At 42.0% G+C, this 14,116-nt stretch overlaps 1 protein-coding gene across 1 annotated transcript in view; it reads left to right on the top strand.

Annotated features, from left to right (window-relative positions):
- Positions 1-14,116, top strand: part of RIPK2 (receptor interacting serine/threonine kinase 2) — a 330,649-nt gene that overhangs the window by 130,272 nt on the left and 186,261 nt on the right. The window contains exon 3 of the mRNA XM_085605314.1: positions 7,103-7,258. Coding sequence (XP_085461440.1) covers positions 7,103-7,258 — 156 coding nt within the window. The remainder of the gene's footprint in view (positions 1-7,102; positions 7,259-14,116) is intronic.

Raw genomic sequence — 14,116 nt, 5'->3', positions numbered from 1 at the left:
GAGGACTTTTCTGCATTGTCTTTTTTTGACATGTGAGGCCCCTGTCAGTTAATGATGATATGTTGATGTTATCTGAGGAAACCATAATGGTGCCAATTTCAGAGTTGCACCAAAATGCACATGGTTTTTGTAGTCCTCAAATAGTTCATTTACTTTATTCGATATCCTAATTGTTCATTCATCTACTGTTCAATCAAAATTGTATGGACTGTGCCACTATAATCCAATAACTTCATTTTTGCGGTCTTGCAGCAGACAAATTTAGCGGTCTGTCTCAGACTGCTTTGTAACCAATATTTAACATATACTTAAAGCGAGCTTTGGGGCAGAACCTTTCTCATAACAGGAGGGCTTTTTGTCTATTACAAATACCAATTGCTGATTTTATGTTTTTTCTCCTTATTCATTGTTTGTCCCGCTTATGGAGTATTCCTGTTTCTCCATGGTTTTAATCGGATGAACTGTATCTTCAGTGAACCATGTCTTCTCTTTTCCATGGGATTTGCTTTTTGGCACTTAGGTTTTCTTCTTTTCCTTTGGTATGTCGCAATCCACCCTCCCATCTCTCTCTTTGGTTCGCTTCCCATGCTCTCTTTCTCTAAGCACCTCTGTCCCTTGTGGCACACTGGTGATCTTCCCCCTTTCCCTCGGAGCCTGGACCTAACAAATATGGCTACCTGCTATTGCTGCTTCTTTTCCTTGCCACTGCTGTTAGCTTGGCAATGCCTATACAATTGTGTTACTAGCATTGACAAAGCCAATGGCTTTGAGTGACCATTAGGAAATTCTGCTTGGTTGGCATTCTTGATTAAAGATATACCATTTAAAGGTTTCCATCACACTGCATCTACATTCAACTCATTGGTCATTGTGGAATGGTATAATAACAAATACACACAGATTTCCAATATGGCTGTCACATTGTGTCTAGAAGCTAAGTGACAGTGATATACCTGCAATAATAAATATAAATCAGTTTAATTTCAAAATGCCCATCTGATGCTATTGGTTTTACCAGTGGTTGTGCCACAATTGCACAACCATTAGGAGCTCATATGTCAACAATGCTAAGTGGTAGTCAGAAGTATTGGCAAATTGTGACAGTTGGCTTTGCCAGTGTTCGTTTCCTAGTTGAGCCCCAGGTGATAGCCATGCTCTAATGTATGCCTCCATTTATTTAAAAAAAAGAATGGTTCACTTCAGCAATTAGTCACACAAGCAAGGAAAAACATAGTCTTAGTTAATTATAAGACGAGGTAGTTACTTAGATAGTAAGACAAACACAGGGCAGGCTGAAAAACGATGTTCTATTGCAATGAATGTATTAATTGCATATTGTTAAAGAGATCTAAAGAGCCAGTGCTCACAACTGGGTGAGAGAACATGCATTGACAAGTGAGTGATAAAGAAGAGTGCATCATATACAAGCAAAAAAAAGTTTGACTCCTTTAGTTATTTTTATATATTAGAATAGGAATCGATATATGTCTATAGTCCACTGCGTTTCAAACTCTATTGACATAAGGTCATCATCAGGAGGAAATGTGTGAGCACCTAGTATATAGAAATGAAGAAACATCGGAATCGGATGTATGATGGGGCTGAATATAGTGAAATAAGCTATTGAATTGTGCTTGCCTGGTGGGGTAATAAGGAATTGATCCAGGAAAACAAGGTCATCCAACTTGGGAAAACACAATGTAGGGGCAAACTAAGATTCCTATGAGGGAAAAGGAAGAAGCTATAAATGCTTCTATTCATTGTGATTAAAGGCAAGTGAAAGGGTATTCGTTAATAATTAAATTCACCTGTGCATTGGTACTTGAAGCAAGGGCGGAGTGAGCGTTCAGCCCTTCATAGATGAAATCAATGTGCTCAATGGGGACCCGTATGAGTGTGGGGGGTTTAACAGCCGTTACACTACTGAAGCATCAGGGCATATTCTGAAATGATGGTAAAAAATACTTAGTACAACTAATTGGAGGATTAACCGTACAGTCAACAAATAGGAGAGTAACATAACTCACCTAGTGTGAAAATACACGTGGAGCCCAGTCTAGGGGAAAATGCTGGGGGGAGCTAGTGGTCGATGTTAATCAATGCTGTCGTCTGTGGTGGTTAAATCACTAAGAGAAAGGTGCAGAGGTAAGAATTTGGCCAGTGGGGTATGTCTGTATAGTCCACAATACACAAAAAAGGCCTGACCGAGGCTTGAAATTATGTTGACTTGCTCAGAATCCACTTGCAAGGTTGCATCCTGGAAAGGCAATTAGTTGCATGGTGCGCTGTCAATGGACTCGTGGGATGCAGAGACATCCATGCTGGACTTGAATGAAGTAGGCTCCTGTTCAAGATTATTATTCCCTGAGGAAGGGCGGTAAAATTAAAGCAGCCCTTAAGGCACGAATGTGTAGCTTTAATTGTTAAGGTCTGGGGAGGATTTAAAAACATACTGTTAATCCAGTGGCGTGAAAGCCTACAGGAGAAATCTAATTTATGCAGAGCACCCTGTCGCTGACTCACGGGCTCGAGGTCTCGTTGTAGATGGGAAACCATGGCCTGATTTAAAGTGTGTCGGCTTCCCAAATAACACGCATACGCCAACGATGCGAGGTAGCATAATACCTAGAAGGCTACCTGCGAGGGTCGTGGCGCATGTGTGACGGCTCGGGCATACAGAACATTCTGTTGCCATTGTGAGCAAAGACTGGATATGATTTCTGAGGCAAAGGCAGAAATAGCCGCTTATATCGGTCTCAGAAGGGTGAAACAGGTGAGAGCATGAAAATAAATGTCTGTATTTTAGACGCACCCAATGCTGGATAAACATTTACTTAGTAAAGAACAAATAATACAAAGGCTGTATCATTTGGCTGAATGATTGAAAATAATGGAAACCAATCATGTGCAGATTAAATCAAGGATTGGACAAGAGAGGACAAATATGTAAAGAAGAGAATAAAATTGAACAATTTATATGAATGAATTAAAAAAGATACAGATAAAAATAATAAGGAGGACAAGTACATCTAACATGGAAATTACATATTGAATGTACCTAGCTGGTATTTTCAGATTACATATGGAAAATGCCTTGATGGCTGCAGAACAATAACGATTCTTAAATGGATCTATAAATGTCAGTCGATTTCCCACAGTTTGAACATGCAGGAGGAATGGAATTTAATCCTATAAGACCTTTGTAACATTTCTAAAAGAAAATGTTACAAAGGTCTTATAGGATTGCATTCCTTTCCTCTTGCATGTTTAAATCATGGGATATCAACTAGCATTTAAAGATCCATTTGCATTCCAGTCTGTTAAGTAACAACTGGTTGTTACCTCCTCTTGCTTTGGTTTCTTGTCTGTCACTTGCAAAGGGAGATCATTTTCAGTGTGTCCATTGGCAAGGAGATGCTCCACTAGATGAGCCGTGGTGACCTTACAGTGGATCCTGCTTTTGTGCTGTGATATCCTTGTCTTTATTTTCTTTGTTGTCCGAACTATGTACGCCAAATCACATGGGCAACGTATACAATAGATGATATTGCAGGAGTTATAGTTCGAAAAGAAATTAAGGTTTTGAAAAACATTTCCATGGTGGAAGATTTTGGTGTTGGTGGTTGGGTTGCAGGCCATTCAATTGCCACATTTGTAATGTCCTAACACAGGTGGAAGTCCCACGTATGGGTGGATGGTTGTGTCAGTGTGTTCAGATTTGTGCGCCCTTGTAGGAAAGTGCCACTTTCTGCATAGTTACCCCCCTCTTTTTGCCTGACACATGATCCTCTTTGACTTGGTGTGACCTGGATCCCTCCAATCAAGTTCCCAGGGCCTGTGTTCTTTCCCAGAGCTGTACCTTTCTTCCCACAATAGACACATCTCTGGCCACAGGTAAGCCCCTTGTAAAAGGTACCATGGGTACCAAGGGCACTGTGACAAGGGAAGGCCTCTAAGGTCTTCAGCACCTATTGTGCCACCTTTAGAGGCCCTGTTCATTAACACCCACACACTGCCATTGAAGGCTGTGTGTTTTGGTGCAGAGAAAAGAGAGGAGTCGACATGGCACACATCCCTGTGTGCCATGCCTCCAACCAACTATCTAGGTCCTAGGTAAGTGACACAGCCAGGTCTCTCGATTGGAACCACATAATATACTTTTGCCACTGTAACTATAACTCATGCTCTAGCATGCAGTGTTGTTATCAATGATGTCTTTTCAGATGTTGCAATGATGTTATCAGTTATGTCGTAGAACATGCCATGAGTGCTCTAATATGTGAGGTTATAAGCAGTGCATGGCGAGGGTATGAGTTATAGTTACTTTAGTGCACGAGTTATAGTTACTTGAGCTATGTAACATCACTGAAATTTTCCCCTAACTATAATGTTACTTTAACTGTTGTTTTTTCTGTGAATTTCTATGACTTTTTTTCATTCAAAAGAAATATATAATTACAATAACTAACTATGTTGTCACTAGAACTTTGTTTTTCTGTGAATTTCTAGGGCTTTATAACATGAAGTAATATTTTATTACCATATGTAATACCAACCCCATGCTGCACACAGCCGAGCCTAGCCTCCGTCCTTCGACTGTGCACAGTGTGGGGTTGGGTGCTAGACCTGGCATGTGGCCAGGCCTTATGCCCAACCTACCTAAAAATGCTGTACCTCCTCCTGCAAAAGGCCTTCTGCATGCACAGTGAGCGGTTGGTCTCACAGAACCTGCCTGCATTCAGGCAGACATACTGAATTTGTCAGAGTCACAACAACAAAATATAAAAAGTCAGGCTATGGACTTTATCAAGGGGTGAGCATAGCAATATATTTAAAGCAGATCTATCATATTTGTCCACAAATCACTAACATTTTTAATCAAATATATATTTCAGTAATTCACACAATGCAAAGCTTAATACCAATTGTTTGAAGTACTCGCTTGAAAGTATGAAACACACTTTGGACACCGCTCCTGACCCCACAGTGTTTGTTGAACACACACACTTACGTTCATAAATACCTCCACTGCCACCTTTCACCCACCATCACCTCTGACGTGCATGCAGACTTTCTGCATATTTCGTCTTGATTAGTGCAGTAGAAAATGAAATGCACCTAAGAAGGTGGTGGTATTTTCATTGCTGACATCCCGGTACCCCTAGAGAATCCCTTCTTTCGGAAAGCAGTATGAGTACCTCCCTAAGGCCAAATGTTAGCCGCCCCTTTGAATTAAATACATGTTATAAAGGTGATAAGGGTGCTGCGCTCAGTAACCAGTAAGTTAAACAGCAGTAAACTCATACTCCAAACCCCTCCCATAATGTGCAGACAGCTCTTGCATTGTATGCTGGTGCGGGGACCTTTTTTCAGTAGCTCTGAGAACAGATGGCTTATAGAAGGACATGGATTGTGACAATTACATGCCGATTCCCACCACTTGCCAGATAGATTTGTCTTTCTCTATGCCAAATGTAATTTAAAAGTATATCCTACAAGGGTAAGAGTACTGAATGATATAAATATACAGGAGTGTCCATTAATAACCACACATGCATGCTACTGCCTCAGATTTCCTCCTGGTTGTGAAATGCTGTAAGTAAAATGAAGATTCTTCTCATAGAATGCCTCATTCTGGGCTCAAACTCATGTATTTCTTCTGACTCTTAAAATACTCATAGCTGGGTTTGAACTGGGGTGGCGAGGTGAGCAAAAGAACGATGATGGATTCAACCCAGATCTAATAGTGACCGGTGGTGAGTTTTTTAAAGGTTTCATCACTCCGTCCATCATCTTATTCTGTTTGCTTTAAGCTCCCCCATATGTCTGAAAGCTGTAAAGTTACAAAACTGGGATTTCTGTAACCATGTACCCTATTTGCACTGTACAAAGAGCTGTTAACATAGACATTTTTAATGGACACAACTATACAATTTTTTTTGCAACAGGCAATCCTCAACATAAACTATATGAAGATTACATCTTGCTGTACTTAATCTCATGTGGAATAGTTCTGAAAGAATAAGCAGAAATCATTAAGGTATCAGGATGTATATTTGACAAGACTGCGGTGGAGCTGATATGTTGGATCATAGGAAATTTCTTCCATTTAAAAGAAAACAACTGTATTTTTCAGTTATAAATATGAGAATGTGTCTTCCAGCCACTGGGAACAAGATACCTGCTATCTGTAATTATAATACTTTGGATAGGGAGAACATTAATTTGAAGATTTACCTTAATCATTATGTTGACTCTTCATTTTAACTTTCTCTATTTTAAAAGCATTTATAAATATACTTTAGTTCGTATGTTCTAATATTGAGCTGAGAACCACTTATATTTAAGAGTTAAATACCTCAGTTCTTCAGTTCTGAACCTCTGTGACCCAAATGAGTCATACATTTGCAGAGCACTTCTCCTTATCAGGGTCTGCTATCTGCAGCCTGATAATGTAAAATAAACATTGCTTTTCCTTAACTTTAAAAGGAAAACACAACAATTACTTATTGCAGTTCTTGGTTAAAAATTAACTAAAGGCTGGACGCTACTCTTAAAGTTTCTGCTAGTTACTAGTAGCTCTCAATCAACTGGTTGGAGACAGCTTGTAAGCCTTTCTGATACATGTTGCACTAGGTTTGTGGTGTGGAAGCGTTATACATTTCTGTTAAACAAGATAATTAAATTTCACTACCTGTCTCTAAACACACCATTTCGCTTACCAAAACTTTGATAGATTCCATGAGACCTCGCATCCCACAAGTGCTCAATTGGTTGACTCAAAAACAAGATTTGGCGACGTTGACAGGTGTGGATTATAACAGAAATTGCAACGCTGGCCCAATGGCTTTGCCAGCACTTGTTTAATTTGAATTTTAATAGTCTAATTCACTTCTGCTTATGAATAATGTGCCGAATACTAACTGCTTAAATTATGTCCGATGCAGTTCCCAGTAAAAGCGTGCCATTGCAGATTTGCTTCAAGTGTAAATGTTCACTACAATCACACCACATACAATTTTTTATTTCTGCATGTTCTTTCTGCATTTGCCAGTACATAGTAAATTCAAACACACATTTGTTTCTTGCATTTTTGTTGCAGAAAAATGATTTTCCTGAAATTCCCTTTTCATTGAGGTACCGTATTCTTTATGAAATTGCCTTGGGAGTTAATTTTCTTCACAACATGAACCCTCCATTGCTGCACCATGACTTAAAAACCCAAAATATCCTTATGGATAGTGAGTTCCACGTAAAGGTAAGAACTGTTTTGATATTTACTAATTTGTGACTGAGCTGTGCATTGTACAAGGATTAGCAATTATTGGAGCCACACATGTTTCAATGTCTAAATCGCTTTCCTATTTTTTGAGGTAAAACTTTTTTTGAAGTTAATGGAATGAAACTAGACCCACAATAATAACAGTACACATTTCAGAATGGTGCAAATACGGAAATATGAACAAAACATTGTGCATAAAATAACAGTAAATGTATATGTACGATCTACAATAAAAGCATATCAGATGTAATACATTTTAATATACATTAAGAAAAATGTACGAAAAATGAATTACAAGATTATAATAGTGCTGAACAAGATTGTTCTAGAGAACAAAGCTCCCCAGAGGTTTCTTGACGCTAACTGCAAGTGATGTTGTCACTGTAGTGATAGCACATTACTGATTGAATAAATCTTTCTTGAGAAGCTTTCTCAAATAGGATAAACATGCTTGACTTCAGAGGGCAATTGGAAGGCAATTTCAGCATTTAGCCGCCACTACATAGGAGGCTCGGCCTGCAAATGTTATACTGGACCTTTGTGGTTTTAGCAAAAATTGTTTTTCTGATGAGCAGATGACATCAAGGACAATCCCAGGTAAATTGTATTGCCATAAATTGAGGTGGATGAATGAATGAATGAAACCCGACTTACAGAGCGCACATCTACTCTGAGAAGTGTCCCAGCGCTAAATTCAGTATAGATTGTGATAGATTACTACGCTTAATTCTGAGAAAAGTGTGTGTGTGTATATATATATTCACTGAAAAAACCATAGGTTTCAGGCACGTTATAGTTAGGAATTAGCATTTAAAAAACCCTAGAAATTCACTGAAAAAACCACAGGTTTCAGGGGCGTTATAGTTATCTGGACTTTTCACTCGTACAAAACAATTGAAATTCCCCCGTTATAGTTAGTTCAGTTAACTATAACTCGCGCGCCCGCAATGCACTGCTGATGACGTCACATATTACATCACTCACACTCTTGCATTTAAATTGTGCCCTCACCGCATTTTGCGGAGTCTGTTGTCCTCCTCTGGCAGCTCCTGTGCTCCTTCGTGTGGCGCTTGGCCGCCATCTTGGGGGGTGCTTTGTTTACTGGGCCATCGGCTCGAGCGCTCTAGCGCTTGCCAGGACTCCAGGTGAGCCGGTACTTAATGCTCGTACGGGCCGCGCAGCGGTGACGCGCAGCGGTAGCGCCTGACTCTCGCCTGAGTCAAGCCAGAGTCTGCCCGTCTGCGCCCGTCAGCGCTAAGGAAGTGCGGGGTGCGGCAGACGTTTTCATCTTCATTATGGCTGCTTCCATCCTCAGGTACGGTAGAGCAGACTTACTGGCCATACGTGACCATTTTCCCATCTGTCCACTTCCACTTGTTGCACCGCTAAGGGGCCCTTATCTGTGCACCTGTTGCTGCTGGCGCCTGCCTCCCCCGTTCCGCGCCCGCTCTATGCAAATTTCATCCCGGCAGATTAATGTGTCGGGGGTGAATATTGTCAATATATATAGCCTTAATGTCAGATCTCTGGTCAAACATCAGGCGGAGATTTTTGATATTGCCACCAATGACTCCCCTGATGTGTTTTTTATGACCGAGACATGGCTTCAAGAGGCTGATACTGCGATTTTAAATCTCGCCTTCCCCCCTGACTATACCGTGGCAACTCTCAACCGTGGTTCGAGAGGTGGCGGAATTGCAATGGCGGTGAAACGTCGCTTTCCTTGTGAATGGAAAGAACTAAAACTCCCAGGCTGTGAATGTGCTCGTTTCAGAATCTCTCTGTCTCACTGCTTTAGCTTCTCAGGTCTTCTAATATACCGGCCTCCGGGCTGCGATGTGGCCTTTAGGGCCGCTCTCCCGGACGTCATTAGTATAGAAGCTCTTGGCTGTGCAAATTTTAATGTGGTAGGTGATCTCAACCTGCACTTCGATTGTCCTTCCCAATCCTCCATTAAAAGCTGCCTTGCAGATCTAGAAGCCTTGCAGCTCACACAGAGAGTGACGTCCCCCTCTCACTCGGGTGGACATATTCTGGACCCGTTTTTTTCCTCCTTAGAGGAGATTACCTTATGTCAACCTGTTCAGCTGACTTGGACAGACCATATGCTGGTGAAAGCAGCTCTCACTGTGGCAGATCCTCTTTTTGTGACACTGAACAAAACGTCTGTTTCCCGCCAGTGGAGTAAACTAAAACTTGAAGACTTCTACCTCTTATTAAGGAAAACTCCCCTACCTCTCCTCGCTGATGTTGATGGTGGGTATGAGTCATTCTGCACTTGGATTGGCACGGCCTTGGACGTTTTTATTCCTTCTGTACGTTCTAAGTGCCGGACCAAGGCACATAGCCCGTGGTATGATGAGACCTTGGCGTCTCTTAAGAGAGAGTGTAGGCAAGCGGAAAGGCGATGGAGGAAAGCCTATGATCCCGCGCTTAAGACCTGCTACCACACTCTAACTAAGGCATATCACAGGGCGGTGTGTCGAACACGTGCCGCATTTTATGCGCAGGAGTTCCGGAACAGCCCTAATTCCTCCAAATTAATCTTTAAGGTCCTAAAGGACCTTATAACTAAGAGGGTCTCTGCGGCTGAAATCTGCACAGACTCTCATTGCGAGAGTCTGGCTCTTTTCTTTGTTCATAAGGTGCAAGCAATTTACCACTCTTTTCCAACTATCGTGCACTGCTTGGACTCACTTGGGTGTCCTAAGCTCAACGATAGGATCCTGGATTCTTTGGCCCCCCTATCTGAGGAGGGCTTTGACTTTCTGAGCCAAAAAATTAAATCTGGCTCCCCTGCAGACCCCCTTAAACCGGCCCTATTTAAAAACATGCAGGCTATATGTCGTGCACCCTTGCTTGCCCTTATCAATATGTCACTGGGCTCAGGGACTGTACCCACCAAGTGGAAGCAAGCGGTAGTCACCCCCATCCTAAAAAAGCCTACCCTCGACCCCACAAAACCTGAAAACTATCGTCCCATCTCTTTGCTGCCGTGGGCTGCTAAAGTCATCGAAGCCCACGTGAATGGGATCCTGGCTGACCATCTCGATAAAGCTAACATCTTGGATCCCACGCAAAATGGTTTTCGTAAAGCCCACAGCACGGAGACTGCCTTGTTATACATGGTTGAACATCTGCGCTCCGTGCTGGACACCGGACAAACAGCGGCACTCTTGTTGTTAGACCTGAGTGCCGCCTTTGATACGGTGTCACATGATATCCTGTTGCGGCGCTTAGAGGAAGCTGGGGTTAGGGGGTCGGCATTAGGCTGGTTCCGCTCCTTCCTTTCCAACAGATCCTTTCAGGTTGCGATACCTCCCGGTAAATCCACCTCTCACCCGCTCACCCTGGGGGTCCCACAGGGTTCATCTCTGAGCCCCACTCTCTTCAATCTTTATGTGAGGCCGCTGGCTGCGGTAGTCAAAGGCTGGGGCCTGACAATGGTGTCCTATGCTGATGACACGCAGCTGGCGGTCACACTAAGTGGGGACTCAGCTTTGGACGCCCTCAATTTTTGTGAGGGGTTGCGCTCGGTGGCCAATTGGATGAACCAGAATTGTCTCCAATTGAACACAAAGAAGACAGAGGTGATGGTATTTGGGAAGCAACCTGGATGTTGGAATGACAGCTGGTGGCCCCCCGAGTTAGGAATGATCCCCTCTCCTGCTATGGAGTTAAAAAACCTCGGGGTCTGGGGGGCGTGGCTTGCGCGCCGCTGCGAGATGGCGGATCGCGCTTGAGCTCCGTAAAGAGAGAGGGCCGACGGAGACATTGCTGACGCTGAATATTGCCCCGCTCTGCGCAGAAGATGTTATCTTGCATGGGAAACTGCCGTGCATGCTACGAGGGAGGTTTTTGGTGGTGAAGAGCGGCCAGAGTTCATTTATCGGCATTTTTAAGTGACGCTTCAGGCTTTCACGAGCGGCCGCCATTTTGTTTCTTCTGTGAGGGAGTTTTTCTCTCGCTTCTACAAGACGTCGCTACTGGTCTATCCTGTCAGGAATGGAGGCATTCAGGAGCTGGTGACGTTTTTTCACTTTTCTTGAGCTTATTTTGTTCGCCTATTGCTGAGAGTCCCACTGTGTGGGCTTTTTGAGGTTTCTGGTTTTTCCTCATCGTCAAACGCACTGCCACTTCCTTATGTGAGGCTTTTTTGTTCTTGGCTTGATCCTGGTGGTTTTCGTAGTCGGTGCTTGATTACTGGCGCCTGTAGCACATGCTTCTTTTCGTGAAGTGTTTTTTCTGACTGGGATCGCCTGTGATTTTTTCTGCCCGGCTCTTTCTGATGCAAGTGCATGATTCCTTCCTGCCCATTTTTCCTCTCACACATTGAGGGTTTTACAACCCCTGGCATTCCTTGTTCTCACTCTATCTGAGGTGGTGTATTTTGTTTCTGCTGAGGTGGTCTGCCCTATGGCTGAAAATATGGCCCCTTCACCGAATGCCAAAGACGTTAAGGAATCTAAAGCATCTCTTAAGAGGTCCAAACAGGTATCCCCAACACCTGAGTCTGCTCCTAAAGACACTAATTCGACTCTTGAGTCCATTCTGACGCGCCTTAATGAGGTTTATGAGATTGCGCAGTCTACTAAGACTAATACAGATTTACTGCAGGTGGAGGTGTTAGCCATCAGGAATGATTTCAAGGCCCTTTCCCTTCGTGTCTCAGGTACAGAAGCACGGATTAGTGGCGCAGAGGATACCATGCAAAAGCACTCTAGATCTCTCACGCAGATAGAGCGTTCTATGGCAGCATTGAGGAAAGACCTCACTGAACAAGAGGATCGTAATCGTAGATCCAATCTGCGTATTTTTGGTCTTCCTGAAGATGTTGAGAAAGATGCATCTTCCATGATTGAGTTCCTTTATCAATGGATTCCGTCAACACTACAAATTTCTTTCCACAAAGATTTTGAACTGGAACGGGCACACCGTGTCCCCTCCTTTCGCCCCAAGTCTGCTACGCAACCAAGAGCGATAATTTTTAAGCCGCTGCGTCACCAACATACAGAGCAGATTTTGGCGCATATGCGGAAGGTTAGAGCTGTCTCTTGGAATGGCCATCGTATTTCAATCTCTCAAGACTTTGCCAGAGACACGGTGATGAGGAGGAAAGGCTTTCTTAATCTCCGGAAACGTTTGTCTGAAATGAATATCCCCTTCTCCTTTGCTGGTCCCTCAAAATTCCGCATCACTTTCAAGGGTCGTGTCAGAATTTTTGACGAACCTGCGGATTTGGCCTCGTTTCTGGATAATCAAATGGAGCTACAGATGGATCTTCAAACGGGGGCTTCACATGCTCCTGGTTCTTCTGGCACCTGAGGCGGCTATACATAATGCATGGTCTTTAGTCTCTGTCAGACCTATTAGGTCTAGCTGCTTTTAGATCTGCGTAGTGGTCTTTATGTCCATTGGTCTTGACGTATTTTTGTCGTCTCTTGGTGTTCCCTTAGTATCGTTATGGCGTTTTGGTCTTTAGTGTTGTTAGTTTTAGTGTATAAACTTTTCAATTTTTTGTGGTAACTTCTCTTGTTGGCGTGACTTCACTTTTGTCCGCGTAGCGTCCTGTTATTCATTGCCTCCCCAGTTTGTCTTTCGTCGTATTAGGTCACGGTCCTTTTCCTTCCAGGGGTGTGTCCTCGGTATGTGCGTCGATTTTTGTGGTGAAATTTGGTTTATCGTATTTTGTTGTGGTCGTTCCTTTTGCTTCATGTTTGTTTTTTGTTATTTCGTACTTTATGGAGTAGGTCATTGCTTGTTCCTTTGCTTTCTCATCGTGTTGTTGCTTGGTCTGTCCAGATGTTATATTCATATGTGTTTATTAAATGTTTATTTATGGCTATACTTCGAGTCAATATAGGTCGTTCATATAGTTGTTAGTAATACCTACTTTATTGTTTTTTTCATTGAGTGATTTGTTTACATTGTGTTACTATTTGTTTTTCTTTCGAGTAGGTTAGTTTTTTATAGATGCTTTGTACTTGGCAGTCATATGCCCCTCTTACCTACATGTTCATTTTCTTAGGCATGCATATTTATCTTGCCAGTTTGTATGTATATGGCTTTATTTATTCATGGCCAGTTATCTTTAAGTTTGTATATAGATTTTACATATTCATATATAGTATTGGGTCTCTTATCTAGCTGCCATTAGGGTTTCTCTGATTGTTATATGTTAAGATGCTCCCTACCGTTTCTTGTTATGCTTCACTTGTTTTTCCCATATGGTTTCATATAGATACCTCCTTTATTGACTTTCTCATTGCGTGATTTGATTACATTGTGACATTAATTGTTTTTTTTCGAGTAGGTTAGTTTGTTTTAGAGAAGCTTTGTTCTTGATAGATTTATGCCTCTCTTATCTACATGTCTACTTACTTAGCCAAGCATATTTATTATACCAGTCTGCGTGTATATGGCCTTATTTATTCATGCCAAGTCATCTATGAGTGTGTATATAGACTTTACATATTTATATATAGTATTAGGCCTCTTATTTAATTGCCAGAGGGATTCACTGATTGCTATATTGATAAGATGCTATTTACCGTTTTTTTATTATATTTCACGTATTTTTCCCATATTATATCATACAGTATGCTTTAGAGTATATTTCTTCTTTTCTCTTCATTATGGTTCTTTTTCTTTTGTTGGAGTCCGCTTTGGTCTGGTTCTACCTAATATTATTGTTCTCTCTTAGCTCTCTTTCCACCAGCTCTTAATGCCTGATCGTGCTTTCTTTTTCTCTCTTGTCTGCTCCTACCGTTCTCTATGTTTTATTTTAGTTGATATATATACAGAATTTTGGCCAATTGTGTTGCCTTTACAGTT

This window comes from Triturus cristatus, chromosome 5_1, assembly GCF_964204655.1.
Source record: "Triturus cristatus chromosome 5_1, aTriCri1.1, whole genome shotgun sequence".
Taxonomy (NCBI): Eukaryota; Metazoa; Chordata; class Amphibia; order Caudata; family Salamandridae; genus Triturus; species Triturus cristatus.
The sequence above is the reverse complement of the archived record's forward strand: the minus strand, read 5'-3'. Positions and strand labels throughout refer to the sequence as shown.